Source organism: Callorhinus ursinus, unplaced genomic scaffold (genome assembly GCF_003265705.2).
Source record: "Callorhinus ursinus isolate GAN/ISIS: 27379988/994484 unplaced genomic scaffold, GSC_fseal_2.0 scaffold7, whole genome shotgun sequence".
Lineage (NCBI taxonomy): Eukaryota > Metazoa > Chordata > Mammalia > Carnivora > Otariidae > Callorhinus > Callorhinus ursinus.
This window is the reverse complement of record NW_027397069.1, coordinates 49,004,370-49,031,890: the sequence shown is the minus strand read 5'-3', so window position 1 is coordinate 49,031,890 and position 27,521 is coordinate 49,004,370. Positions and strand designations below refer to the sequence as shown.

Below are 27,521 nucleotides of genomic sequence, written 5' to 3'. Positions count from 1 at the left end.
CTAAATCATGAGCATGGAATATATTTCCATTTGTGTCATCTTCAATTTCTTTCATCAATATTTTATAGTTTTCAGGATATAGGTCTTTCACCTCCTTGATTAAGTTTATTCCTAGGTATTTTATTCTTTTTGGCACCATTATAAATGGAATTGTTTTCTTAATTTCTTCTGCTACTTTGTTATTAGTGTATAGAAGTGCTACTGATTTCTGATTATTACTTTTGTATCCTCCCACTTTACTGAATTCATTTATTACTTCTGGTAGTGTTTGGTAGAGTCTTTAGGATTTTCTATGTGTAGTAGTATGTCATCTGCAAATAGTGACAGTTCAACTTCTTTACCAGTACGGATGCCCATTTCTTTTACTTCACTGACTGCTTGCCTAGGACTATGTTGAATAAAACTGGGAAAAGTGGATATCCTTGTCTCATCCTTGTCTTGTTCCTGATCTTAGAGGAAAACCTCTGTTTTTCCCCATCGAGTATGATGTTAGCTATGGGTTTGTTTGTTTTTTAAGATTTAGTTATTTTGAGAGAGAGAGAGCAGGGGAGGGACAGAGGGAGAGTCTCAAGCAGAGAGCCTGATTTGAAGCTCAGTCTCATGATGCTGAGATCATGACCTGAGCCAGAATCAAGAGTCAGACGTTTAACCAACTGAGCCACCCAGATGCCCCAGCTGTGGGTTTTTCATATATGCCCTTTATTATGTTGAGGTATGTTCCCTAATTTTTATCATGAATGGATGTTGAGTTTTGTCAGATGCTTTTTTGCTTCTACTAAGATGATTCTATAATTTTTATCCTTTGTTTTGTTGATGTGGTTGATTGGTTTGTGAATATTGAACCATTCTTGCATCCCTGAAGTAAACCCACTTGATTTTCATGAATGCTTCTTTTAATGTATTGTTGAATGTGTTTTACTAATACTTTGTTGAGGATCTTTATATATGTCCATCAAGGATACTGGCCTGTAGCTTTCCTTTTTTGTGGTGTCTTTGTCTAGTTTGGATACAAGGCAATGCTGGCCTCATAGAATACATTTGGAAGCTTTCCTGTCTCTTTTATTTTTGTGGAATAGTTTGAGGAGAATATGTATTAACTCTTATTTAAATGTGTGGTAGAATTCATCTGTGACTCCCTCCACTCCTAGACCTCTATTTTATGGTAGTTTCTTGATTCCCAGTTCAATTTTTGTTACTAGTAATTTTGTTTCTAGAAATTATCCATTTTTTTCTAGGTTGTCCAATTTATTGGCATATAATTTTTCATAGTATTCTCTTAATCACCTTTTCTCTCTGTGGTGTTAAGTCTTTCTTCTCTCTCACCAGATTTCCTTCATTTGGGTCCTTTTTTTTTTCTTGATGAGTTTGACTAAGCATTTATCATCTTTATCTTTCAAAAAAAACCAGCTCTTGGTTTCATTCATTCATTCATTCATTTTAGTCTCTATGTTATTTATTTCTGCCCTGATCTTTATTATTTCCATACCTCTACTCACCTTGGGCTTTGTTCTTTTCTAATCTTTAGATGTAAGGTTAGATTGTTTATTTAGCCTTTTTCTTGTTTCTTGAGGCCAGCCTGTACACTGTATTTCCCTCTTAGAACTGTTTTCACTGCATTCCAAAGATTTTGGACTATATCTTTTCATTTTCATTTGTCTCCATGTAATTTTTTACTTCTTTTTTGATTGCTTCACTGACCCATTGTTTTTTGGCTTCCATGTGTTTGTTTTTTGGCTTCCATGTGTTTGTTTTTTAGCTTCCATGTGTTTGTTTTTTCCAGTGTTTTTCTTGGGATTTATTCCCCATTTCATCCCATTGTGGTCAGAAAAGATACATAGTATGATTTTAATCTTAAATTTGTTGAGACTTGTTTCGTGACCTAACATGTGATCTATTGTGGAAAATGTTGCATGTGCACTTGAATGCATATGGGGCACCTGGGTGGTTCAGTTGGTTAAACATCTGTCTTTGGCTCAGGTCATGATCTCAGGGTCCTGGGATCGAGCCCCGCATCGGGCTCCCTGCTTAGTGGGGAGTCTGCTTCTCCCTTTCCCTCTGCCCCTCCCCCCACTTGTGCACGCTTGTGCGCTCTCTCTCTCTCTAATAAATAATTTTTTTAAAAAAGAAAAGAATATGTATTCTTTTGTTTTGGGATGGATATTCTGTATATATCTGTTATGTCCATCTGGTTTGAAGTGTCATTCAAAGACACTTGTCTTTATTGATTTTTCTGCCTGGATAATCTATCCATTGATGGGAGTGGAGTGTTAAAAGTCCGCTACTATTATTGTATTACCATCAATTTCTCTCTTTATGTTCGTTAACATTTGCTCTATGTATTTAAGTGCTCCAGTGCTGGGTGTATAGATATTTGCAATTGTCATATCCTCTTTTTGCACGGATCCCTTTATCATTATGGGATGCCCTTGTCCCTTGTTAAAAGTTTTTGTTTTCAAGTCTGTTGTCTAAGTATTGCCTGCCCCAGTTTTTGGGGTTTTTTCCTTTGATTTGCATGGTAAATGTTTTTCCATCCCCTTCACTTTCACTCTGTATGTCTTTAGGTCTGAGGTGAGTCTCTTATAGGCAGCATATAGTTGGTCTTGTTTTTTTATCCATTGTGCCACACAGTGCCTTTTTACTGGAGCATTTAAGCCATTTACATTTAAAGTAACTGACAGGTATGAACTTATTGCCACTTTGTTATTTGTTTTCTGGTTTTTGTAGCTCTTCTGTTTCTTGTTCTCTTTTCTCATGATTGATGAGTTTCTAGTGTTATGTTTGGCTTCTCTCTATTTTTTTGTGTATCTATTACAGGTTTTGGATTTGTGGTTACCAAGAGGTTAATATATAACATCCTAAGTAAATACCAGTCTATATTAATCTGATGGTCATTTAAATTCAAACACATTCTTAAAAAAAAAAAAAAAAAACTTTTTTCGCCCCTTCTCTTCCCTTTTTACTCCCTTCTCCATATTTTATGTATATCCTGTTATATATCTTTTTATTCATATTTTATTACATCTCATCTGACCATCTCTTTTTCACTTAAACAAGTCCCTTTAGTTTCACAGGGGAGGGGTGTGGGGGGAATGGGTTGGCCTGGTGATGGATATTAAGGAGGGCACATATTGCAATGAGCACTGAGTATTATAAGCAAACAATGAATCATGAAACACTACATCAAAAACTAATGAAGTACTGTATGGTGACTAACATAATAAAATAAATTAATTAATTAAAAAAAAGAAGTCCGTTTAACATTTCTTATGAGGCTTAGTGTGCTAAACTCCTTTATCTTTTGTCTGGGAAACTCTCTCTCCTTCAAACCTGAATCATAACCTTGCCAGGTAGAGTATTTTTGGTTACAGGTTTTTTCCTTTCAGCACTTTGAATATATCATGCCACTCCATTCTGGCCTGCAAAATGTCTGCTGAAAAACTCAGCTTATAGTCTTACAGGTTTTCCTTTGTAGGTAACTGTGCTTCTCTCGCTGCTTTTAAAATTCTCTTTATCTTTACCTTTGACATTTTAATTATGTGTCATGGTGTGGACCTCATTGAGTTCATCTTATTTGAAATGTTCTATGCTTCTTGGACCTAGATGTCTATTTCCTTCCCTAGGTTAGGGAAGTTTTCAGCTATTACTTCTTCAGATAAGTTTCCTACCCCTTTTTCTCTCCCTTCGTCTGCAGGGACTCTTATAATGCAAATGTTTGTTTGCTTGATGCTGAGATCCCTTAACCTACTGGTTTCTTTTTTTTTTTTTATTCTTTTTCTTTTGCTGTTCAGTTTGTTTGCTTTCCATTACCCTGTCTTCCAGCTCACTGATACATTCTTCTGCATCCGATATCTGTTGATTTCCTCTACTTTGTTTTTTTTTAGTTATTGTGTTCAATTCTGATCCTTTTTTGTATTTTCTTTCTCTTTATTGAAGTCCTCACTGAATTCTTCTCCTCTTCCCTCCAGCCCAGTGAGCATGTTTATGTTCATTACTTTAAAATCTTTATTAGGCATGATAAAGATTATCTCCATTTTACTTAGTTCTTTTTCTCAGGTTTTGTCCTGTTCTTTATTTTGGAGCATATTCTTCCATTTGTCTATTTTGCTTAACTTTCTGTGTTTGTTTCTGTGGATTAGGTGGAACAGTTACTTCTCCTAAACTTGAAGGAATCATCTTGTATATGGTCATCCTCTGGGTAGACTGTGTGTACTTGGCGACCTTTGCTGGTTGGCTTGAGCTGTGGCTGGCATGGGCTGTGGGTTCCAGTGCTTTCCACGTAGCAGGCACCCTGCCTGGACAGCTAGATGAAGTGGATGCAGGCCAGAGTGTCCCGGGATTCTGTGCACTGAGGGCACCCTGGCAGCTGAAGCTGAAAAGGGTGTAAGCTGGGGTATCCTGGTGCTCTTCACACTGAGGGCAACCTGACCAGCTAGCTGAAGATGAAGTGGGTGCAAGCCAGGGTGCCCCAGCAGGGCAGCTAGAGCTGAGGCAGTGTGTGGGCTGGGAGGTCCCTGAGCTCTCTGCCCAGAGGCTGCCCTGGCAGGATAGCTGAAACTAAAGTGGGTATAAGCCAGGGGGACCTGGGGCTCTCAGCACAGAAGGCACATTGGCAGGCTAGCTGAAGCTGAAGTGAATGTAAACTGGGATGTTCCAGGACTCTTGGCACACAGGATGCACTGAAGGAGTAAATGGAGTTGAGGCAGGGTATATACGCCAGCAGGTTCTGGGGCGTTCTGGGCAGGGGGCACCCTAGCAGGACAGTAGAAGCTAAAGTGGGCATGGGATGGTGTGGTCCCTGAGCTGTCTACACAAACTATATCCTGACAGGACAGCTGAAGCAGTTGCAAGACAGTTTGTCCCAGAGCTCTCCACACTGAGGGCAACCTGGCAGGACAGCTGTAGCTGAATTAGGTGCAAGCTGGGATGTCTCTGGGTACTCAGTGCAAGGGGTTCCCTGGCCAGGCAACCGGAGCCAAGACCAGTGTCGGCAAGAGTGTTCTGGGGTGCTCTGTACAGGGGGTGCCCTGGTTGGATGACTGGAACTGATAGAGGCATGGGCTGGGGGTTCCTGGGGTACTTCATGACAAGGGTACCATGGCAGGGCTGTTGGGTCTCAAGCAGATGTCAGCCAAAAGGTTCTGGAGCACTCTACATTGGGGGCACCCTAGCAAGCCATCTGAAGCCAAAGTGGTGTGGGCCTCTTGAGTGTTCTGGGGTGCTTTCTGCCTGTGACTGTCATGAAGGCTAGAGCTGTAGTGAGTGCTAACCAACGGTGTCCCAGTGTGCACTGCCCTGTGGCCATCTTGGTGGGCTGGCTGGTACTGGTGTGGGTTAGGGGTCCAGGGCTCACCAAGGCAGCAGGCCAGTAGGCCACCGGGACTGTGCAACATTCTGTGCTGTCAAGGTGTGTGGGAGGGGCAGTGAGTGTAGACTGTGTTTATCAGCCCCTCCCACCTGCAGAGCACTCCAGCAGTACCCCTACCGTTTGGCAGAGTTCTAGACCTGGTTTTTTAATAGGCTAGATGTTCTTTTAAACCACGGCTTTTTTTTTCTGTGCCCCAGCATCTGAGGCTGGTGTTTGCCTAGGGGACCTGGAGCTTGCTGAGGTGGCCAAGCCAGCTATGGGGACCGGACCCGGATCTGGTCTGTGCTTTTAAGGTGGAGGGAGAGCATAAACTGTGTTGTTCTCCACTCTCTTTGACCCAGAGAGTGTTCCCACAGCTTTTTGACCACTCGGTGGAGTTCAAGGGCTGGCTCTTTTATATGCTAGTCACTCTTTTAAACCATCGTTTTTTTCTATGCCGAGTTTGTGAAGAATCTGTTCCGGGCGCTTCAGTACTTTCCCTCCCCACTGCCATTCCCAGCATGGGGTATTAGGGCCCCCTTCCTTGCCTATCTCTTACTGATCTCTTTTGTTATGCGGCAGCTGTTCAGTCAGCGCCTAGTTCTTCTTCAGGAGGAACTGTTCTATAAATAGGTGTAACTTGGTGTGTTCCCTGGAGGAGGGGCATTCAGAGTCTTTCTTTGTTGCCATCTTGGACCAGAACCTCCAAGTCTGAGCTTTCATACCATGCCAGTGACAGGCTTAGGCTCCAGGGCACTTGGTCAGTAGTAATGCTCTGGAGTGGTCACAGGCTGGTCCACTCTACTGATGATGTTGTGGACCCAGGTCTCTCAGTTTGCCTGGATATCCCTTGCACTGGAACAGAAATGACAGCTCCCCTTTTGCAGATTCTTGAACCCAGCTTATTACAGCTGCAAGCACTACCTGGAGCCTGTCTGATCAGCTTTAGTAGGTCCTGTACCACTTCCCAGTTCTCCCTAGGGAAGGAGTCAGAACAGCGGCAGCATATCTACCCTGGGCAGAACCCACAGTGGTATCCAAAGACTGAAGCATGGCCAAAGCTCCGGTCTCTGTCAGGCCCAGGCCTCGTGGACTGTCGTTGAAGCCTTGCAGAGAGGTGTGTCCACTCTAGAGTCACTGACAGTGACCATGTAGGAGAACACCACATGCGACAATATTCAGTCTCAAAGATATTTCCTAGGACTCATCTCTTTCCATTCTCATTTACCCAAGCCTAAATCATCATCAGAGTAACAGTCAGTGGTAGGCTCTCTCTGGCTCCTTGTAGAATTTGCTGGGACCTGCTCAACGTCCCCCTCCAGCTCTGAATATGAGACAAGTGCCCAATAACACCTTTGAATGGTCTCCGTCTGCTCTGTCCTTGCCATTTCTTGCTGGTTCCTTATGTCCCACCTGCCCTCTGTGGTCCATCTCCTGTACTAAACATGGATCCTCAACTGTGTGACGGCTCCAGGACACCACTCAGTTTTGTCAGTTAATGTGGGCCTGTTGTCTGCTAAACTCTTCTCAGTAATTTCACTTGGCTCCAGTTAGCATCCAGGCTGTGAACAGATCACTTTTTTTTTATTAACATATAATGTATTATTTTTTTCAGGGGTACAGGTCTGTGACTCATCAGTCTTACACAATTCACAGGGATCACCATAGCACATACCCCCCCCCAATGTCCATCACCCAGCCCCCCATCCTTCCCACCCCCCTCCACTCCAGCAACCCTCAGTTTGTTTCCTGAGATGAAGAGTCTCTTATGGTTTGCCTCCCTCTCTGGTTTTGTTTCATTTTTCCCTCCCTTCCACTATGATCCTCTGTCTTGTTTCTCAAAATCTTCATGTTAGTGAGATCATAGGATACTTATCTTTCTCTGACTGACTTATTTCGCTTACCATAATACCCCCAGTTCCATCCACATCATTGCAAATGGCAAGATTTCTTTTTTTTTGATGGCTACATAATATTACAGTGTGTGTGTGTGTGTGTGTGTGTGTGTGTGTGTGTGTGTATGTGTGTATACCACATCTTCTTTATCCATTCATCTGTTGATGGATACCTAGGCTCTTTCCATAGTTTGGCTATTGTGGACATTGCTGCTATAAACACTGGGGTGCATGTGCCCCTTCGAATCCCTGCATTTGTATCTTTGGGGTAAATACCCAGTAGTGCAATTGCTGGGTTGTAGGGTAGCTCTATTTTCAACTTTTTGAGGAACCTCCATACTGTTTTCCAGAGGGGTTGCACCAGCTTGCATTCCTACCAACAGTGTAAGAGGGTTCCCCTTTATCTGCATCCTGACCAACATCTATCGTTTCCTGACTTGTTAATTTTAGCCATTCTGACTGGTGTGAAGTGGTATCTCACTGAGGTTTTGACTTGGATTTCCCTGATGCCGAGTGATGTTGAGCACTTTTTCATGTGTCTGTGGGCCATCTGGATGTCTTCTTTGCAGAAATGTCTGTTAATGTCTTCTGCCCATTTCTTGATTGGATTAGTTGTTCTTTGGGTGTTGAGTTTGAAAAGTTTTTTTTTTAATTTTATTTATTATGCTATGTCACCATACACTCATTAGTTTTTGATGTAGTGTTCCATGATTCATTGTTTGTGTATAACACCCAGTGCTCAATGCAATACGTGCCCTCCTTAATACCCATCACTGGGCTAACCCATCCCCCTTCCCCCCTCCCCTCTAAAACCCTGTTTGTTTCTCAGAGTCCAGAGTCTCTCATGGTTCGTCTCCCCCTCCGATTTCCCCCCCTTCATTTTTCCCTTCCTTCTCCTAATGTCCTCCATACTATTCCTTATGTTCCACAAATAAGTGAAACCATATGATAATTGACTTTCTCTGCTTGACTTATTTCACTTAGCATGATCTCCTCCAGTTCCATCCATGTTGATGCAAAAGGTGGGTATTCATCCTTTCTGATGGCTGAATGATATTCCATTGTATATATGGACCACATCTTCTTTATCCATTCATCTGTTGAAGGGCATCTCAGCTTTTTCCACAGTTTGGCTATTGCAGACTTTGCTGCTATGAACGCTGGGGTGCATATGGCCCTTCTTTTCACCACATCTGTATCTTTGGGGTAAATACCCAGTAGTGCAATTGTTGGGTCATAGGGTAGCTCTATTTTTAATTTTTTGAGGAACCTCCACACTGTTTTCCAAAGTGGCTGTACCAACTTGCATTCCCACCAACAGTGTAAGAGGGTTCCCCTTTCTCCACAACCTCTCCAACATTTGTTGTTTCTTGCCTTGTCAATTTTTGCCATTCTAACTGGTGTAAGGTGGTATCTAAATGTGGTTTTGATTTGAATTTCCCTGATGGCTAATGATGATGAACATTTTTTTCATGTGTCTGTTAGCCATTTGTATGTCTTCTTTTGAGAAGTGTCTGTTCATGTCTTCTGCCCATTTTTTGACTTGATTATTTGTTTTTTGGGTGTTGGGTTTGAGAAGTTCTTTATAGATCTTGGATACCAGCCCTTTATCTGTAGTGTCGTTTGCAAATATCTTCTCCCATTCTGTTGGTTGCCTCTTTGTTTTGTTGACTGTTTCCTTTACTGTGCAGAAGCTTTTTATCTTGATGAAGTCCCAAAAGTTCATTTTTGGTTTTGTTTCACTAGCCTTTGGAGATGTATCTTGAAAGAAGCTGCTGTGGCCGATGTCGAAGAGGTTACTGCCTATGTTCTCCTCTAGGATTTTGATGGATTCCTGTCTCACATTGAGGTCTTTCACCCATTTTGAGTTTATCTTTGTGTATGGTGTTAGAGAACGGCCAAGTTTCATTCTTCTGTATATAGCTGTCTAGTTTTCACAGCACCATTTATTGAAAAGACTGTCTTTTTTCCATTGCATGTTTTTTCCTGCTTTGTCGAAGATTATTTGACCATAGAGTTGAGGGTCCATATCTGGGCTCTCTATTCTGTTCCATTGGTCTATATGTCTGTTTTTGTGCCAGTACCATGCTGTCTTGGTGATCACTGCTTTGTAATATAGACTTGAAATCAGGCAACGTGATGCCCCCAGCTTTGTTTTTCTTTTTCAACATTTCCTTGGCGATTCAGGGTCTTTTCTGATTCCATACAAATTTTAGCATTGTTTGTTCCAGCACTTTGAAAAATGTCATTGGTACTTTGATTGGGATGGCATTGAAGGTATAGATTGCTCTGGGTAGCACAGACATTTTAACAATGTTTATTCTTCTGATCCATGAGCATGGAATGTTTTTCCAACTTTTTGTGTCTTTGGTTTCTTTCATGAGTGTTCTGTAGTTCCTAGAGTATAGATCCTTTAGTAACTCTTTGGTTAGGTTTATTCTGAGGGATCTTATGGTTTTTAGTGCTATTGTAAATGGAATCATTTCTCTAATTTTTTTCTAGAGATGCATTGTTAGTGTATAAGAAAGCAACTGATTTCTGTGCATTGATTTTGTATCCTGCCACATTACTGAATTGCTGTATGAGTTCTAGTAATTTGGGGGTGTCGTCTTTGGGTTTTCCACATAAAGTACCATGTCATCTGCGAAGAGACAGAGTTTGACTTCTTTGCGAATTTGAATACACATTATTTCTTTTTGTTGTCTGATTGCTCTTGCCAGGACTTCTAGTACTATGTTGAACATTAGTGGCAAGAGTGGGCATCCTTGATGCGTTCCTGATCTTAAGGGACAGGCTCTCATCTTTTCCCCATTGAGGATGATATTTGCTGTGGGTTTTTCATAGATGGATTTTATGAATTTGAGGAATGTTCCCTCTGTCCTATACTCTGAAGAGTTTTAATCAGGAAAGGATGCTGTATTTTGTCAAATGCTTTTTCTGCATAAATTGAGAAGACCATATGGTTCTTTTCTCTCCTCTTATTAATGTGTTTTATCACACTGACTGATTTGCGAATGTTGAACCACCCTTGCCTTCTGGGGATAAATCTCACTTGGTCTTGGTGGATGATCCTTTTAATGTTAGGATTTTTTTTGAGAATTTTGGAATCCATATTCATCAGGAATATCAGTCTGAAATTCTCCTTTTTGATGGGGTATTTGCCTGGTTTGGTGATTAAGGTAATGCTGGCCTCATAGAATGAGTCTGGAAGCTTTCCTTCTGTTTCTATTTTTTTAAACAGCTTCAGGAGAATAGATATTATTTCTTCTTTGAATGTTTGGTAGAATTCCCCAGGGAATCCATTAGGCCCTGGACTCTTGGGAGGTTTTTGATCACAGCTTCAATCTCATTACTGGTTATTGGTCTGTTCAGATTGTCAATTTCTTCCTGGTTCAATCATGGCAGTTTATAGGTTTCCTGGAAGGCATTCATTTCTTCCAGGTTGCTTAATTTATTGGCATATAGTTGTGGATAATAATTTCTAATAATTGTTTCTATTTCCTTGGTGTTAGTCATGATGTCCCCCCTTTCATTCACAATTTTATTAATTTGGGTCCTTTCTCTTTTCTTTTGGATAAGTCTGGCCAGTGGTTTATCGATCTTATTAATTCTTTCAAAGAACCAGCTTCTAGTTTCGTTGATCTGATCTACTATATTTCTGGTTTCTAATTCATTGATCTCTGCTCTAATCTTAATTATTTCTCTTCTAATGCGTGGCTTAGGCATCATTTTGTTGCTTTTTCTCTAGTTCTTTAAGGTGTAAAGTTAGTTGGTGAATTCGGGATTTTTCTTTTTTTTTTTTTTTGAGTGAGGCTTGGATGGCTATGTATTTCCCCTTAGGACCCCCTTTGCAGTATCCCATAGGTTTTGGACCGATGTGTTTTCATTCTCATTGGTTCCATGAATTAAGTTCTTTGATTTCTTGGTTGACCCAAACATTACCGAGCAGAGTGGTCTTTAGCTTCCAAGTGTTTGAATTTCTTCCAAATTTATTCTTGTGATTGAGTTTCAGTAATGGTCTGAGAATATGCAGGGAATAATCTCAATCTTTTGGTATCGGTCAAGACCTGATTTGTGACCCAGTATGTGGTCTATTCTGGAGAAAGTTTCATGTGCACTTGAGAAGAATGAGTATTCTGTTGTTTTAGGATGGAATGTTCTGTATATATCTATGAGGTCCATCTGGCCCAGTGTGTCATTCAAAGGTCTTGTTTCTTTGTTGATTTTCTGCTTAGATGATCTGTCTATTGCTGAGAGTGGAGTATTGAGGTCTCCTACAATTAACGTATTGTTATCAGTATGACTCCATTTGGTTAACAGTTGGCTTATGTAGATGTCTTCTCCCATGCTGGGGGCGTAGGTATTTACAGTTGTTACATCTTCTTGTTGGACAGACCCTTTAAGAATGATATAGTGTCCTTCTGTGTGTCTAACTACAGTCTTTAGCTTAAAATCTAATTTTCTGATGTAAGAATTGCTACCCCATTTTTCTTTTGAGGTTTGTTGGCGTGGAAGATGGATCTCCATCCCTTCACTTTCAGTCTGGATGTATCTTTAGGTTCAAAATGAGTCTCTTGTAGACAGCATATGGATGGGTCCTGTCTTTTTATCCAGTCTGCAACCTGTGCCGTTTTATGGGAGCATTTAGGCCATTCATGTTGAGAGTGATTATTGAAAGATATGAATTTATTGTCATCATGTTGCCTGTGAAGACCTTGTTTCTATAGATTGTCTCTGTAAATTTCTGTTCTATATCACTCGGGGTCTTTCTCCCTTTATAGAACCCCCCCTTAATATTTCTTCCAGGGCTGGCTTAGTGGTCCCATATACTTTCAGTTAGATTTTGGATACTAGCCCTTTATCTGATATGTCATTTGCAAATATCTTCTTCCCATTCTTTTGTTGTCTTTTGGTTTTGTTGACTGTTTCCTTTGCTGTGCAAAAGCTTTTAATCTTGATGAAGTCCTAATAGTTCATTTTTGCCCTTGCTTTTCTTGCCTTTGGCAATGTTTCTAGGAAGAAGTTCCTATGGCTGAGGTCGAAGAGGCTGCTGCCTGTGCTCCTCAGAGATTTTGAAGGATTCCTGTCTCACATTTAGGTCTTTCATCAATTTTGAGTTTATTTTTGTGTGTGGTGTAAGAAAATGGTCTAGGTTCATTTTTCTGCATGTGGCTGTCCATTTTTCCCAACACCATTTGTTGAAGAGACTGTCTTTATTCCATTGGACATTCTTTCCTGCTTTGTTGAAGATTAGTTGACCATAGAGTTGAGGGTCCATTTCTGGGCTCTCTACTCTGTTCCATTGATCCATGTGTCTGTTTTTGTGCCAGTACCATACTGTCTTGATGATGACAGCTTTGTAATAGAGCTTCAAGTCCAGAACTGTGATGCCACCAGCTTTGCTTTTCTTTTTCAAGATTCCTCTGGCTATTCGGGGTTCTTTTCTGGTTGCATACAAATTTTAGGATTATTTGTTCCATTTCTTTGAAAAAAGTTGATGGTATTTTGATAGGGATTGCATTAAATGTGTAGACTGCTCTAGGTAGCATAGACATTTCACAATATTTCTACTTCCAATCCATGAGCATGGAACGTTTTTCCATTTCTTTGTGTCTTCCTCAATTTCTTTCATGAGTATTCTACAGTTTTCTGAGTACAGATCCTTTGCCTCTTTGGTTAGATTTATTCCTAGGTATTTTATGATTTTGGGTGCAATTGTAAATGGGATCGACTCCTTCTTTTGTCTTGTCGTTTGTGTATAGAAATGCAACTGATATCTGTGCATTGATTTTATATCCTGCCACTTTACTGAATTCCTGTTATGAGTTCTAGCAGTTTTGGGGTGGAGTCTTTTGGGTTTTCCACACAGAGTATCATACCATCTGCAAAGAGTGAGAGTTTGACTTCTTCTTTGCCGATTCGGATGCCTTTGATTTCTTTTTGTTGTCTGATTGCTGTGGCTAGGACTTCTAGTACTATGTTGAATAGCAGTGGTGATAGTGGGCATCCCTGCCATATCCCTGACCTTAGGGGGAAAGCTCTCCGTTTTTCCCCATTGAGAATGATATTCGCTCTAGGTTTTTCATAGATGGCTTTTATGATATTGAGGTATGTACCGTCTATCCCTACACTGTGAAGAGTTTTAATCAAGAAAGGATGCTGTTCTTTGTCAAATGCTTTTGCTGCATCTATTGAGAGGATCATATTGTTCTTGTTCTTTCTTTTATTAATGTATTATATCACATTGATTGGTTTGCGGATGTTGAACCAACCTTGCAGCCCAGGGATAAATCCCACTTGGTCATGGTGAATAATCCTTTTAATGTACTGTTGGATCCTGTTGGCTAGTATTTTGGTGAGAATTTTTGCATCCATGTTCATCAGGAACATTGGTCTGTAATTCTTTTTGATGGGGTCTTTGTCTGGTTTTGGGATCAAGGTAATGCTGGCCTCATAAAATAAGTTTGGAAGTTTTCCTTCCATTTCTATTTTTTGGAACAGTTTCAGAAGAATAGGTATTAATTCTTCTTTAAATGTTTGGTAGAATTCCCCTGGGAAGCCATCTGGCCCTGGGCTCTTGTTTGTTGGGAGATTTTTGATTACTGCTTCAATTTCCTTACTGGTCATGGGTCTGTTCAGGATTTCTATTTCTTCCTGGTTCAGTTTTGGTAGTTTATACTTCTCTAGGAATGCATCCATTTCTTCCAGATTATCTAATTTGCTGGCATTTAGTTACTCATAATATGTTCTTATAATTGTTTGTATTTCTTTGGTGTTGGTTGTGATCTCTCCTCTTTCGTTCATGATTTTATTTATTTGGGTCCTTTCTCTTTTCTTTTGATAAGTCTGGCCAGAGGTTTATCAATCTTATTAATTCTCTTAAAGAACCAGCTCCTAGTTTCATTGATCTGTTCTACTCTTTTTTTGGTTTCTGTTTCATTGATTTCTGCTCTGAACCTTATTATTTCTCTTCTTCTACTGGGTTTAGGCTTTATTTGCTGTTCTTTCTCCTGCTCCCTTAGCTGTAGGGTTAGGTTGTGTATTTGTTTCTTGAGAAAGGCTTGTATTGCTATGTACTTTCCTCTTAGGACTGCCTTCACTGCACCCTAAAGATTTTGAACAGATGTGTTTTCATTTTCATTTGTTTCCATGAATTTTTTCAATTCTTCTTTAATGTCCTGGTTGACCCATTCATTCTTTAGTAGGATGCTTTTTAGCCTCCAAGTATTTGAGTTCTTTCCGACTTTCCTCTTGTGATTGAGTTCTAGTTTCAAAGCACTGTGGTCTGAAAATATGCAGGGAATGATCCTGATCTTTTGGTACTGGTTGAGACCTGATTTGTGACCTAGGATGTGATCAATTCTGGAGAATGTTCCATGGGCACTAGAGAAGAATGTGTATTCTGTTGCTTTGGGATGGAATGTTCTGAATATATCTGTGAAGTCCATCTGGTCCAGTGTATCATTTAAAGCCTTTATTTCCTTGTTGATCTTTTGCTTAGATGATCTGTCCATTTCAGTGAGGGGCTGTTAAAGTCCCCTACTATTACTGTATTATTGTCAATGTGTTTCTTTGATGTTGTTATTAATTGGCTTATATAATTGGCTGCTCCCATGTTAAGGGCATGGATATTTGTAATTGTTAGATCTTGTTGGATAGACTGTTTAAGTAGGATATAGTGTCCTTCGTCACCTCTTATTATAGCCTTTGGCTTAAAATCTAATTTGTCTGATATAAGGATTGCCACCCCAGCTTTCTTTTGATGGCCATTAGCATGGTAAATAATTTTCCACCCCCTCACTTTCAATCTGGAGGTGTCTTTGGGTCTATAATGAGTCTCTTGGAGACAGCATATCGATGGGTCTTGTTTTTTTATCCAATCTGATACCCTGTGTCTTTTGATTGGGGAATTTAGACCACTTACATTCAGGGTAACTATTGAAAGATATGAATTTAGAGCCATTGTATTGCCCGTAAAGTGACTGTTACTGTATATTGTCTCTGTTCCTTTCTGGTCTATGTTACTTTTAAGTTCTCTCTTTGCTTAGAGGAACCCTTTCAATATTTCTTGTAGGGCTGGTTTGGTGTTTGCAAATTCTTTTCGTTTTTGTCTGTCCTAGAAGCTTTTTCTCTCTCCTGTTTTCAGTGATAGCCTAGCTGGATATAGTATTCTTGCCTGCATATTTTTCTCATTTAGTGGTCTGAATATATCATGCCAGTCCTTGCTGGCCTGCCAGGTCTCTGTGGATAGGTCTGTTGCCAATTTAATGTTTCTACCATTATAGGTTACAGACCTCTTTTCCCCGAGCTTCTTTCAGGATTTTCTCTTTGTCTCTGAGATTTGTAAGTTTTACCATTAGATGTCAGGGTGTTGACCTATTTTTATTGATTTTGAGGGGGGTTCTCTATGCCTCCTGATTTTGATGCCTGTTTCCTTCCCCAAATTAAAAAAGTTCTCCACTATAATTTGCTCCAATATACCTTCTGCCCCTCCTTCTCTCTTTCTTCTTCTTCTGGGATCCCAATTATTCTAATATTTCACTTTATGGTATCATTTCTTTCGAATTCTGCCCTCGTGATCCAGTAGTTTCTCTTTTTCTCAGCTCCTTTATTCTCCATCATTTGGTCTTCTATATCACTAATTCTCTCTTCTGCCTTATTTATCCTAGCAGTTAGAGCCTCCACTTTTGATTGCACCTCATTAATAGCCTTTTTGATTTTGACTTGGTTAGATTTTTAGTTCTTTTTTTTTTTTCCAGAAAGGGATTTTCTAGTATCTTCTATGCTTTTTTCAAGCCCAGGTAGTATCTTTAAAATCATCATTCTGAACTCTAGTTCCGACACCGTTCTAATGTCCGTATTGATTAGGTCCCTGGCAGTCTGTACTGCCTCTTGTTCTTTTTCTTGAGGTGAGTTTTTCCATCTTGTCATTTTGTCCAGAAGAAAATGGATGAATGGGGGGGAAAGAAAGGGAAAAAAGTAAAAAAGAATATCATCAGGCTGGTGAATAGAACAGAGCCACACACTAGATTTTGGGTGTATTTTGGTCTGTTCGAAGAAACTGCCTCCCAAATTTTTTAAAGAAAGACATATATATACAAAAATAAGGATAAGTACAATGAAGATATGGACTATGACTGTAAAGATGAAAAGTAAAAAAGATTTTTAAAAAGGAATTGATAAATTGGTTGGGAAAAAAAATTGTGATCAGACAGGAAAGTAGAACAAAGCCATACAATAGAGATTTAGGGTATATTTTGGTCAGAAGAAACTGTATCCCAAAATTTTAAAGAGAGAAAAGCTTGTGTGTGTGTGTGTGTGTGTGTGTGTGTGTGTGTGTGTGTGTGTGTGTGTGTGTGTGTGTATAAGGTTAAATACAATGAAGGGATAGGATATCACTCTAAAAATGAAAATTAAAGATTTTAGAAAAAGGAATTGATAAGAGGTTGGTTGAAAAAGGGAAAAAGAAAAATTCAATAAAAATAGAAAATTAAAAAAATTAACTTTGAAAAACTAAAGAATCATGGGGGACAAAGCCATGAATTCTATGTCCTGTATTCCCCTAGTGCTGGAGTTCTGCCATTCTCATTGATTGGTAAACTTGGTCTTGGTGGGCTGTTCTTGCTGATCTTCTGGGGGAGGGGCCTGTTCCCATGGTTCCCAAATGTCTTTGCTGGAGGCAGAATTGCCCCGCCCTTGCCAGGTCTGGACTAAGTAATCTGCTCGGGTTTGCTCTCAGGAGCTTTTGTTCCCTGCAAGCTTTCCATATAGCTTTGGAGGACGAGAGTGAAAACGGCGGCCTCCCAGTCTCCATCCCGGAGGAGCCGAGAACTCGGGGCCCCACTCCTCAGTGCGCCCCCAGAGAAAAGCAGTCACTCCCATCTCCCCGGTCTCCAGCCACACTCACCCGGCCTGTGATCTATCTCTGGCACACGATCCCGTGTGGAGTCTCCAAATCCAGCAGATCCCTGCCGTGTGCTCCCGTGCCACTCCTCCTGGGGGAGGGAGAGTCTCCCTGGATCTGCCACTTGTTGGGTCCCTGCTGGAAGAGCAGTGGCCGGACTGTGCCGCGGATCACAGTTTATGGCCACCCCGAGCTGAGAGCCTGCTCCTCGGTTCTGTCTCTGCAGCCGGCTTCCCTGCTCCTATACCTGGGAGCTCTGTCGCACTCAGGCACCCCCGGTCTTTCTGTGACCCTGAGACCACACTGTCCCAGCAAGGGTTCCACCCCCTGCTTAGCCACTGGAGCAACATCCCTTAGTGGAGCTGACTTCTAAAAGTTCTGACTTTGTGCCCCATTGCTCTATCACTTGCCGGTAGCGGCTGACGGAGGCCCCCTCCCCCGCCATCTATCCTCCCGAATATCGCCTCGGATTCACTTCTCTGCACATCCTACCTTCCAGAAAGTGGTCACTTTTCTGTTCAGAGAGTTGCTGCTATTTTCTTTGATCTCCTGTTGAGTTCATAGGTGTTCAGAATGGTTTGAACCATTACCTATCTAGCTGAATTCCTGGAACCAGACGAAATTTAGGTCTCCTACTCCTCTGCCATCTTGCTCTTCCCCACCCCAGATCACCCTTTTTTGGGTTCGTTATTTCTTGAATGATACCATCATCATCCTAGGTAATATCTTTCCATCTCTTTCCTCCTAGACCTCTTCTAGCCCTTAAAATACATCCATCTGGTATTTCATCACAGAGGGAATTCCTATACCTTTCCTGTAACTTCTGAATTCATCTACATAAATCATTGGGTTTATTTGGTTTTAAAATTCTGGATTGTGTTTCTCCTGGGGCTGGTTCCCAAGATCCCTTTTTGGAAGTGTAAGAGCATCTTTCATCTCTAATGGTCTTTTATGTCCAGCCGGCTCCAGCATTGCTATGGACCATTCCTTAAACCCTTTCTGACCCCTGTCCTCATGGGCACACTACTGCTATCAGCCTCAGGCCTCACTGGTACCCTCTTAGCCAACCAGCATCTTCCTCTGGTCTATTATCACATCACTGTGATTCCCTTAATTCCTTACCTTATACCCATCTTCACCCCTTACTCTGTCTTCAGCAGGTAAGACTGACCTTTAGAGGAACCTCCAAAACGCTCACCAAATATTGCCAATTGCAATTTCTTAGCAGAGCCTTCTTTCCTGGCAATTTGTCATTACCCCTGATCTACAAAGGAGCAGCTCGTAGTTTAAAATTCAGCTTGTAGAACTTTTGTGATTGACGTACACTGATGTTTTTATTTTTTTCTTTTATTTGAATGACTTCAGAGGGGCTTTGTGCTCTTTACATGCTCAACATGTTCCCAACAATTTCCTATATTCTTTTATCTGGCCAATTTTATTGATTTGTATTAACGAGATCGATATCTATAACCAGTTCCAGTCCTGGTAACACCTGCCAAATCTTTTGCCCAGACCTTCTAAGTTCTCCTTTGTCCCTCCCTACTAACCTCTAGACTTGTGGCATCATCTAATGGAGTATCCTTAACTCTTTGCTCAATATGCTCATCCTTCTTTGAGACCTATCTTTCAGTGAGAAATTTTCCTCCAAAACTCAACTACCCTAATGATTCTAACCCATATATGAACATCTCTGATCATTACATTTGATTTTCTATTAAATCATTCTCCATTTTGAGTCCTTATACAAGTCTGGGAGAATGAGTTAAATGTTTTTCTCTGTTTCTAAATAAAAAAGACCATAGAAAGAACTAAAAATAGTTCAACTTCAGTGTTCCACATGTTATTGGTTTGTTGTACAATTCTTCATTTTTAGTTTCCAAAGAAAGGAATTTCTCACCCTTTATCTACCTTTCGCAGTTGTGTATAAGGACATATACTCATTCACCATAAACACTTCTAATAACAATCCTATCTCACCTTCCAAATAGGCCCTATTTCCCCACACACTCATACAAGTTACTAGCATAGATATATAAATCAGTTTGTACATGCTTTGGGGGAAGTTTTTTATATTTGAAATAAAAACATGTTAAAGTAGCTACAATCAAATTGTTTTTGCTAACAGAGCTTAATCAAAACATGGACAAAAACCTAAAATAATTTATGCCAAATTTGCCACTTTTGCAGTTACCTGGTTTGCTGGGAGTAGTAGCTAGGAACCTAAGTTTTAGTATTACTTTTCTATTGTTGGGCACATAGACCAATTACTTATAAAAGCTGATATTCAATTACAAATGGAAGTGATGACCTCTTTTTAATAAAGACCTGGTGGCTTTTATTGAAATGCACAAAATCTACATGCATGCCTATATGGTTTTTGTTTTTTAACCTCAGGAAATCAATGTGTTGACAGTCGCCTTGGTCAACCAAGACCGAGAGAACAATATTGAAAAAAGAAGCCAAGGCTTAAAATCAGAGAAAGAAGCTCTGCTAATTGGTAAGGAAATTGTTTTCCTCATCCTTTGTCTTCAATAATATTAAAATAATTCACCTCCAACCTGTTAACAATTGAAACAGCTTTGCTTTCTGGTCAGAAGTGAGATTAACTTCGTCAAGATTATATTATACTTACATTTCAAATTAGGGACAAACTAAGGGGTTTTGCTCTTTTGTAACCATGTATATTAGTTGGCTGTACAACATAAAACTGATTACAAGACTACGGATTAATTTGCATCTCACATGTTACAAATCTGAATTCCAAAATTTGGACACATAGCTTCCAACTGAAGGCCAGGTTGCATCCAGTCCAAAAGTTCCAAATCAAGCCAGGTCCCCAGACTCAAGAGAGGCTGCATCCTGAGGTCATCCCTGTAATGCTGATGATATAGGGACATCTGGACTACCACTGCTAGACTAATCCAGGCTTCCCTGCCCAAGTTTGGATCCATTTAACCAACATAAATAAAACAAGCTGGCCACAAAGGAAGGGGAAAGGAAGGAAAAATTTACTGTTCTTTATTTGCCCCACAAAATACATCTAGGTTGGCATTTTTCTTGGCGGGGGGTGGTCTGGACCAGAGTCAAAGCTCTAACTGGTCTCTTTTTGAGAGTCCTCATGAGCAGATCCAGAAGTAGTACTTATTCTCACAAGGAAGAGTTCTTGATGAGGTTATGTTGGTGACATGCCTGGGACTCCACTTTAAAAGCTGGTATGTTTAAGGGCTGTCTCCAAAGTCCTCTCTAGAGAAGGAGAAGTTGTCCTCCTCACTCTGTGATGCACAGCATTCATTCAAGCTATGCCTTGGCACTGACCCTGGTGTGGGGTTCCAAGTTTAAATTGGCTCCTCCTTGGCACAGTTAAGAGTGAAGAATGAGGCTGTTGTACATGTGAGACAAATTGTTCTTCTATAGTTGGTATTCTGGCAGAAGTAACACCTGGTTACATTTTCTAAATAATGCATGCACTCACCTCAAAATGACAGGTACACCAGGGCCTGTAGAAGCTGGCAGAGGAGGAATTAAATTCAAGATAGTCCAAACTTCATCCATCATATATAGATTTTTCAACTACAGGGTTATTGAATATGACATCAACTTAGAGATACTCCAAGGAAAACCAATTATTTTTTTTCTCTCTGATGATATACAGCTGTAATAACATGCCATGCACAAGTTTCATAAGACATGCTGATGTGTTATCAGTTCCAGGAACCCAAAATGAACCTGTATGTAGTTGGCAACTGGATTTTTCTTCTATTGGAAAGTGTGTCAAACACTGACAACTGTTTCTCTTTTGCTCAGTGTGACAAAGTTGTGATCTCCCCCATGATTTTGGGGTATGAACAATACAGACCACTTGAAGCTTAAAAAAATGGGAGTGAGTCTCCATTTTTTAAATTTCATGCCTCTCATAAAGATTGGTTCTCCTTGTATGTTCTGCCTGGAGAACAGAGTTCACTTACAATGTCTCCTAAATAATTACTATACATACACACACACACTTTTTTCAATCAGCCACCTCAAAATTTAAGAAATGATCTGCTTTACACAACACAGGTTAATCGGAGTAGATAATTTATAACAAGTTATCTCTGCTGAGGTCTTTAGTATTAGAAAATTCAAAAGTGTATTAGAAAGAAAAAATTTAGTCGGAATCTTCAATAAGAAGCAGGCACAACCAACTCTGTTTTCCAGGATTTTTCCCCTCACTTTTGGTCTTTTGAACTGGTTTACCAATATTAGCATTTGGCACTTCTTTTGATCAATATATGAGAAGGGAGGCTAAAGACTCAAGTTTTTGATTAAAATAAACTTGGGAGGTTTTTTTTCCCCTTCATTTCTCCATTACCTCTCTACCTTGATATTTTATCTTAATCTACCTTAATGGAAATTTTAAAACAGATGTGCTCCCCACCCACGCCCTCCCCCCAAATACTGAGGTACTTATACTTCTGCCATCAGAGAGAGAGTAATCATCCAGAGGAATGACAAGGTAGAAAAGAGTTTCTAAGACTGGCAAAATGGATCCTGCCGGTAAGTGTGCCTCTCTGCTAAGTGAGTTTGGCCATCCATATTTTGTAGAAACCTGAATGCTGAGACCAAAAAGACTTCTCCTGCAGCTTCTGGAATTTAGTTAAATGTTGTGACAGGGACAGAATGACAGAATATGGATTCCAAACTGCTTTGGATCAGGCTAGACAGAGAAAGGAGTTTCTGGTGCTGCGGATACTCTTTTCTGAAGAACACTTGGTAGAATGATTCTGGGAGCCCCCTGGACTTCTTATCTATCTGGAGAGGTCGGGGATACTCTTTGCAGTCTCCCCAGAATCTTCCCATGGAATAATTAAACCTATATAGATATAGGGTATAGTGGGCCTGCTCCAAGTCAGCCTAAGAAAGCCAGGAGCATAGCAAAAATCTCCCTTGAATTGGAAATACTTATTAGCAAAATCTTTATCACATCTGGGTACCTATAGTATATGCAAATATATTCAGATAACACCCTCTTGGGATACACAAATGTTATATAAAAATGCACAGTGGCATAAATCTGGATTTCCTGGAAGAGAAGCAGGGAGTGAGAAATAAGCTATTCAAATAGATTCCATATATAGAGAACATAAAACTGAGGCTAGAACTTCCTAAACAACAAGTAATACTAATTATTTGTGATTATTTGTGACACTAATCTAGCTGGGCAAAAGTATGTATTCTTTCTCATGTCCTTTTTATAAAACTGGAGTCTTCAAGATATAAGGTAGATACATAACAGAAGATCAGTGGGATTTCATTGACATTATTTGGAGTTTTGCAGATTTGGATTCTGAGTCCCTTGCGAGTTCAACCATTCTGCTAAATTTTCTGCTTGACAATTAACGGGGACCAAGTGCTATATTCCAACTCAGCTAAAAAGACGGGCCCTTGGAAAGGACTTTATTATTATGATTTCTGGATTATTTTATAATCAATCCTTGTAAAGACAGGTTAACATGTAATTAGACCTAACAGAATTACATGATTATGGAGGGCAATACAGGGGACTATTTTATAGCTCACAACTCCATGGTAGCTACACATTAGGTCAGCCTGATGTTGCCTAGCATCTAAGCCCGAACTCCTAGTCCTCTTCACATTTGGCCTGCACATTGGATTTGGCATGTACTGACCTTATATGGGATAGAATGAGACAATACTTTTGATTTAGTACCAAAGCTTTGGAAACCACTAGCTATTATTATGAAGAATGGATCAAAAGAATTTTTATTGATAGGCAAATAGCTCAGAAGAGATGCCAACAGTGTAACTCTGGGTCTGATCACTCCACCTTCTCTTTCTTTTTAAATGATTCTAATAAAGTAGATTTCCAATCCTAACAGCCCTGATTGGCACCCTGTCAATGCTAGTCATCACTCCAAATCCCATCCAGATATAGTCAAAACCTTCTCAACAACTGTTTTATAAAGTATCTGTGCTTCAGAACTTCCCCAGACCCCTGAAAACCCTCTGCAAATTCTTAATGATAAGACAAGCTTCTTTACAGATCACCCTGACTCTGACCCTTCTGCAGATCAGGACATACATATTACAGGGAACCACGACGCTGCTTCCCGTCAACGCCCCCCCCGCCCCGCCCCATCTCCATCACTACCACCAGTTCATGCATCTGTGCACAACCAGTCTATCTGAACAGAAACGTTCCCCCTAATACATAGGTGTTAGGAAGCAGATGAATGGACTATAGAGAAATACACTTTTAAAGAAGGTTAAATGGTGACGTTTTGGTGTTTTCAGTGAAAGGAGTTGAGGCTATATTTAGGCTGCACCTGAACAAAGTAATCTGGGAAATATGTGCTTCTCTGAAAGCTGACCATAAGGAATGAGTCATTGACCTAAATCTTGTTTCCAAGACACAAATGTCCATATCAATAAATCAACAAACATTTGTCAAGAGCCTACTATAAAAATTACCAGCCTTCATTGTGGAAAGGAATCATCTGGGCAGCCTGTTAAAAAGGTAGACTCTCTGCCCCTCACCCCCCACACACAGATTGTGTTTATTCTAAAACTGACATCCAAGGTGATAGTCAAACAGGCACTAATGGGACCATTGTTCTGAGAACTACTCGCCTATCATATGCCCGAACCTGTGGTCACCGACGGTAGTCATCAGGTGATCTCTTCCCTCAAGAAGTTCATAGACTAGTGAGAAAGGAAGCAGTTAATGACGAAATATGGTTTGTACTAAAATCAGAAACCCAAGAAAGGGCTACTTACACTACAGATGGTTTGTTAGAAGAAAGCACGGTCAAATGAGTCCTAAAGGAAGAATAGTTTCTCCAAAGAGATAAGGGAGTTGTCAAGGCCATTTCAGACACAAGGAACAAAGTACTGAAGGGACCACATATAGTCTCAGGGGGTTAGTTAAAATAAGACTGACAGACATTTTTAAATTTTTTCTTTAAATTAAAAAAAAAAAAACTGTACAAGATCAAGTATGGTACTCACCAGATAAGTGGAACAAACTGCTTTTTGGAAAATTAAAGCTTTTTAGAATCCCAGCGCACTGAGAAGCACGAGAGCAGTTACAGTGTTGGGTCTGCCTTCTAGCACTCGCTCACAGCCTTGCCTCTCCCCAGCTCCCATAAACACTCTAGCGTTCAGCAGCTATTCACAGGAAACTGTAGGCTCGTGGCTTTAGTGGGAAACCCAGATTTCACAGGGCATGCTCCTGGCTGCCTCTCAGGTTCAGTGTCCATGAAGCCTTGTAGGCTGCAACAAGAGGCAAGAACATTTCAGGCTGGCTTCTGGTCAGGCCTCTGTTGGCTGTCAGCAAGATAGAACCATCTAGAGACACAGCTGTTCCTCTGCAGAGCTGAGGTTCCTAGAACTCCCTGGGAAGCCCTCTCCCCCCAGCAAGCTGCCAGGCCTCAGGGTTTTCTGAAGTTCCCAGGAGACCATCAGCCAGTGTGAATGTAGGGAAAGCCAATCTCAGCCAGGACTTGGAGTGAAACCCCAAGCAGCCTGAGGAAGGGGAGTCTATTCTGGTAGGATTCCATCTGACCAAAATGAATGTATAAACTGATATTTCGTTCTCAACAGGTAACCAGTAAACTTTTTAAAATAGGACTCCATCAGAGAAAAAGATGGGAGTGGGGCGGATTTGCCCGTGACAAACCCCAGTACCTGATAATCTCTGAACGGCCCTCAGCAAGAGAGGCCCATTCTGAGTACTGGCAGATGGAGGCACTGGATTCACTGGGCAAATCCCTGATCCACTGTGGATCTAATTCCTCATACTGAATAAAGTTAGGAGGTCTGATTAGATGGTCTTCTTCACCTCACTACTCTGTAATCTGTGAGCACCATCAGGAAAGCTGCACTGCCCCTTAGGCAGTGATGTTACAAGGAAGCAGATGCTCAGACCCTCAGCATATGAACACAAGCTCTACTATCGCATACCTTGAAAACAAAAGAAAAGGAAAACTTGTCTTGATGCCAATAGCCCATCTCCCTGCTCCCCATCCAAGCAGAATTCTCCACAGCCCTGTCTACACTCACAGCCTCCACTCCCTCCCCGGCCACTCCAGGATGGCTGGCACCCTCACACTGAAGCCGCTCTGTCAGCGTGACCAGAGAACGTCACGTTGCCAGTGTGCCAACGCCCTCTGTTTGTCACGTGCACCTCACACAGTGGGCCCCTCACATTTGAGCAGAAATGCCGCCTCTCGGCTGTCACGCCACCATTCTTTTTTACTGATCGCTCCCGCTCAGATCCCTTTGATGAGTTTTCCTCAGTCTAACCTCTAAATTTTGGGCTTCTTCGGGGTTCAGTCTTGAGGACTCTTCTCTACCTGCATAATCTCAATGAACAGTACACTTTGGCGTCGAGTCCCTTTTGGTGGCCACCGACTCCCAAATTTATACCATCTCCAACTGCCGTTTGGTATCTCCATTTAGATGCTAATGGACATCTCAAATTTTAAAAAGCCAAAACGGAATGCTGGATTCCCCCTTTTCTCTGCCCTAACATGCTCTTCCCCTAGTATTCCGAGCCGAGAAAATGCTACCACCCAGTTGCTCAAGCCAAATACCGAGGACTCCTCCTCCCGAGCCTTTTACCACTCGCATGCGTTCCACCAGCTCCACCTTCAATGCCCACTACTCTTTGGTCCAGATCACTCCTTACCACTTCAGTTCAGGTTTTGTTCAGACACTTCTGAATGGCCTCCCAGTTTCCTTTTCATCTATCCACCAAACAGCAGTTTGAATGAAATTTTTAAACCATAATTCAGATCACATCATGCCCCTACTTAGAACTCTAATGTTGGCTCCCTGCTGTATTTAGAATTTAATCCACACCCCTTAATCTGTCATACAGGGCCCTAAGTGGTCTGGCTCCCTACCTACCTCCAAAATGCATGCTGTACCCCTCTCCAGCCAAGTTTGTTCTGGCCAGCTCATTTCCACCTCAAGTCTTTTGCACATTCCGTTGACTGTACCTGGAATAATCTTTCCCCAGGCTGTCTGTGGCTGGCTCCTTCCCATCTGACACAGGAAAATCTACCTTCACTCCACTTTCCGGTATAAAATAGCACTCCACCAAGCTTGAGCCTGTTGCGTTTTCTTCACTCTGTTTGCCACTACCTGAAAATATTTCCTTTATTTTTAATCTTTGTGTTTACCTCTGTAACTTACCTAGAATATAAATTCCCCCAGAGCAGGAACCTTGTCTGTCTTGTGCAGTGCTATGTCCCCAGCACCTACCTGCTGCTAAGGAAATGCTTAAAGAAGAGTGAATGAAGCAGTAAAAATCTAGCACTATCTAGCTAATTTAAATGCTGCTGCTTCTTTGGTCTTAGGACTAAAAAGGGGAATAAACTCAATGATTTTGATGGAGAAAGCTCAAAATGCTTTTTTACATGCCTGTTTAAATGGGCCTTCCTAATGAGGGGCTTGCCACGGGTTGCACAGAGCTGGTCTGTCTATATGTATGTCTTTCTAAAGCAGTTTTTAAGGCCCTGAAATATGCAGCTTTAAAGCTCAAGAGTATGGACAGCCTCCTCTATTCCTCTTTTTATTTTCTTAAATTAGCTACTTACCCTTGTGTTTTCCTGGTTGGGAGACCTATCCTTAAATATGGAGACTTCTGCTTCTCCATGGAAACAGCCAAGACCAATGATTGAGTCGATCCCTTTGGAGACCCACCAGCCCAGTTACAGCTAAGTTCTCCACCCTCAGTTGCTGGTGTGTTTTTGACCAAGCTTTTAGGCCCCTCCCAGAGGACCATAAAATAGTCCGCAGTTTCTGGGTTTGCAGCGCTGCTCATTAGATTATGAGCTACACCTGTCCTTCTTTCCATTCTCAGGAAATAGCCCTGTTCTCTTAAAGGAGCTACAAAGAGGCTTTAGTTGATTATTCAGGAAGCCCACCTCACCCCGCCCATGAATCCAACCCAAAGCCAGGGCTTAGAAACTACATTTTCTCAGCTGCCATGACTAATGCTTCTGTGAGGACACTGTGACGGGCAGCGGCAGGGGTGCGGGGAGGGAAGAGGAGGGGCGCAGTACTTGGGAGACTGTGACTGTTGTTTCCCGTTTCTGCTCTATCTCTGGCAATACCGAAGAGCTTAGTTGCCATCCATAGGGAAAGCTTTGGAAGCCTTTATTTAACTACTACTTTGGGGGCACTTGGGCGGCTCAGTCGTTAAGCGTCTGCCTTCGGCTCAGGTCACGATCCCAGGGTCCTGGGATGGAGCCGCGCCTCGGGCTCCCTGCTTCCTGCTGCTTCCTCTGCCTCTGCCACGCGCCGCCCCCCACCCCACTTGTGCTTGTGTTCTCTGTCAAATAAATAAAAATAAAAATAAATAAAAAACCTT

At 41.2% G+C, this 27,521-nt stretch overlaps 1 protein-coding gene across 1 annotated transcript in view; it reads left to right on the top strand.

Moving 5' to 3' along the window:
* Positions 1-27,521, top strand: part of ENOX1 (ecto-NOX disulfide-thiol exchanger 1) — a 554,859-nt gene that overhangs the window by 513,404 nt on the left and 13,934 nt on the right. The window contains exon 16 of the mRNA XM_073894310.1: positions 19,538-19,640. Within this exon, the coding sequence (XP_073750411.1) occupies positions 19,538-19,640 (103 nt within the window). The remainder of the gene's footprint in view (positions 1-19,537; positions 19,641-27,521) is intronic.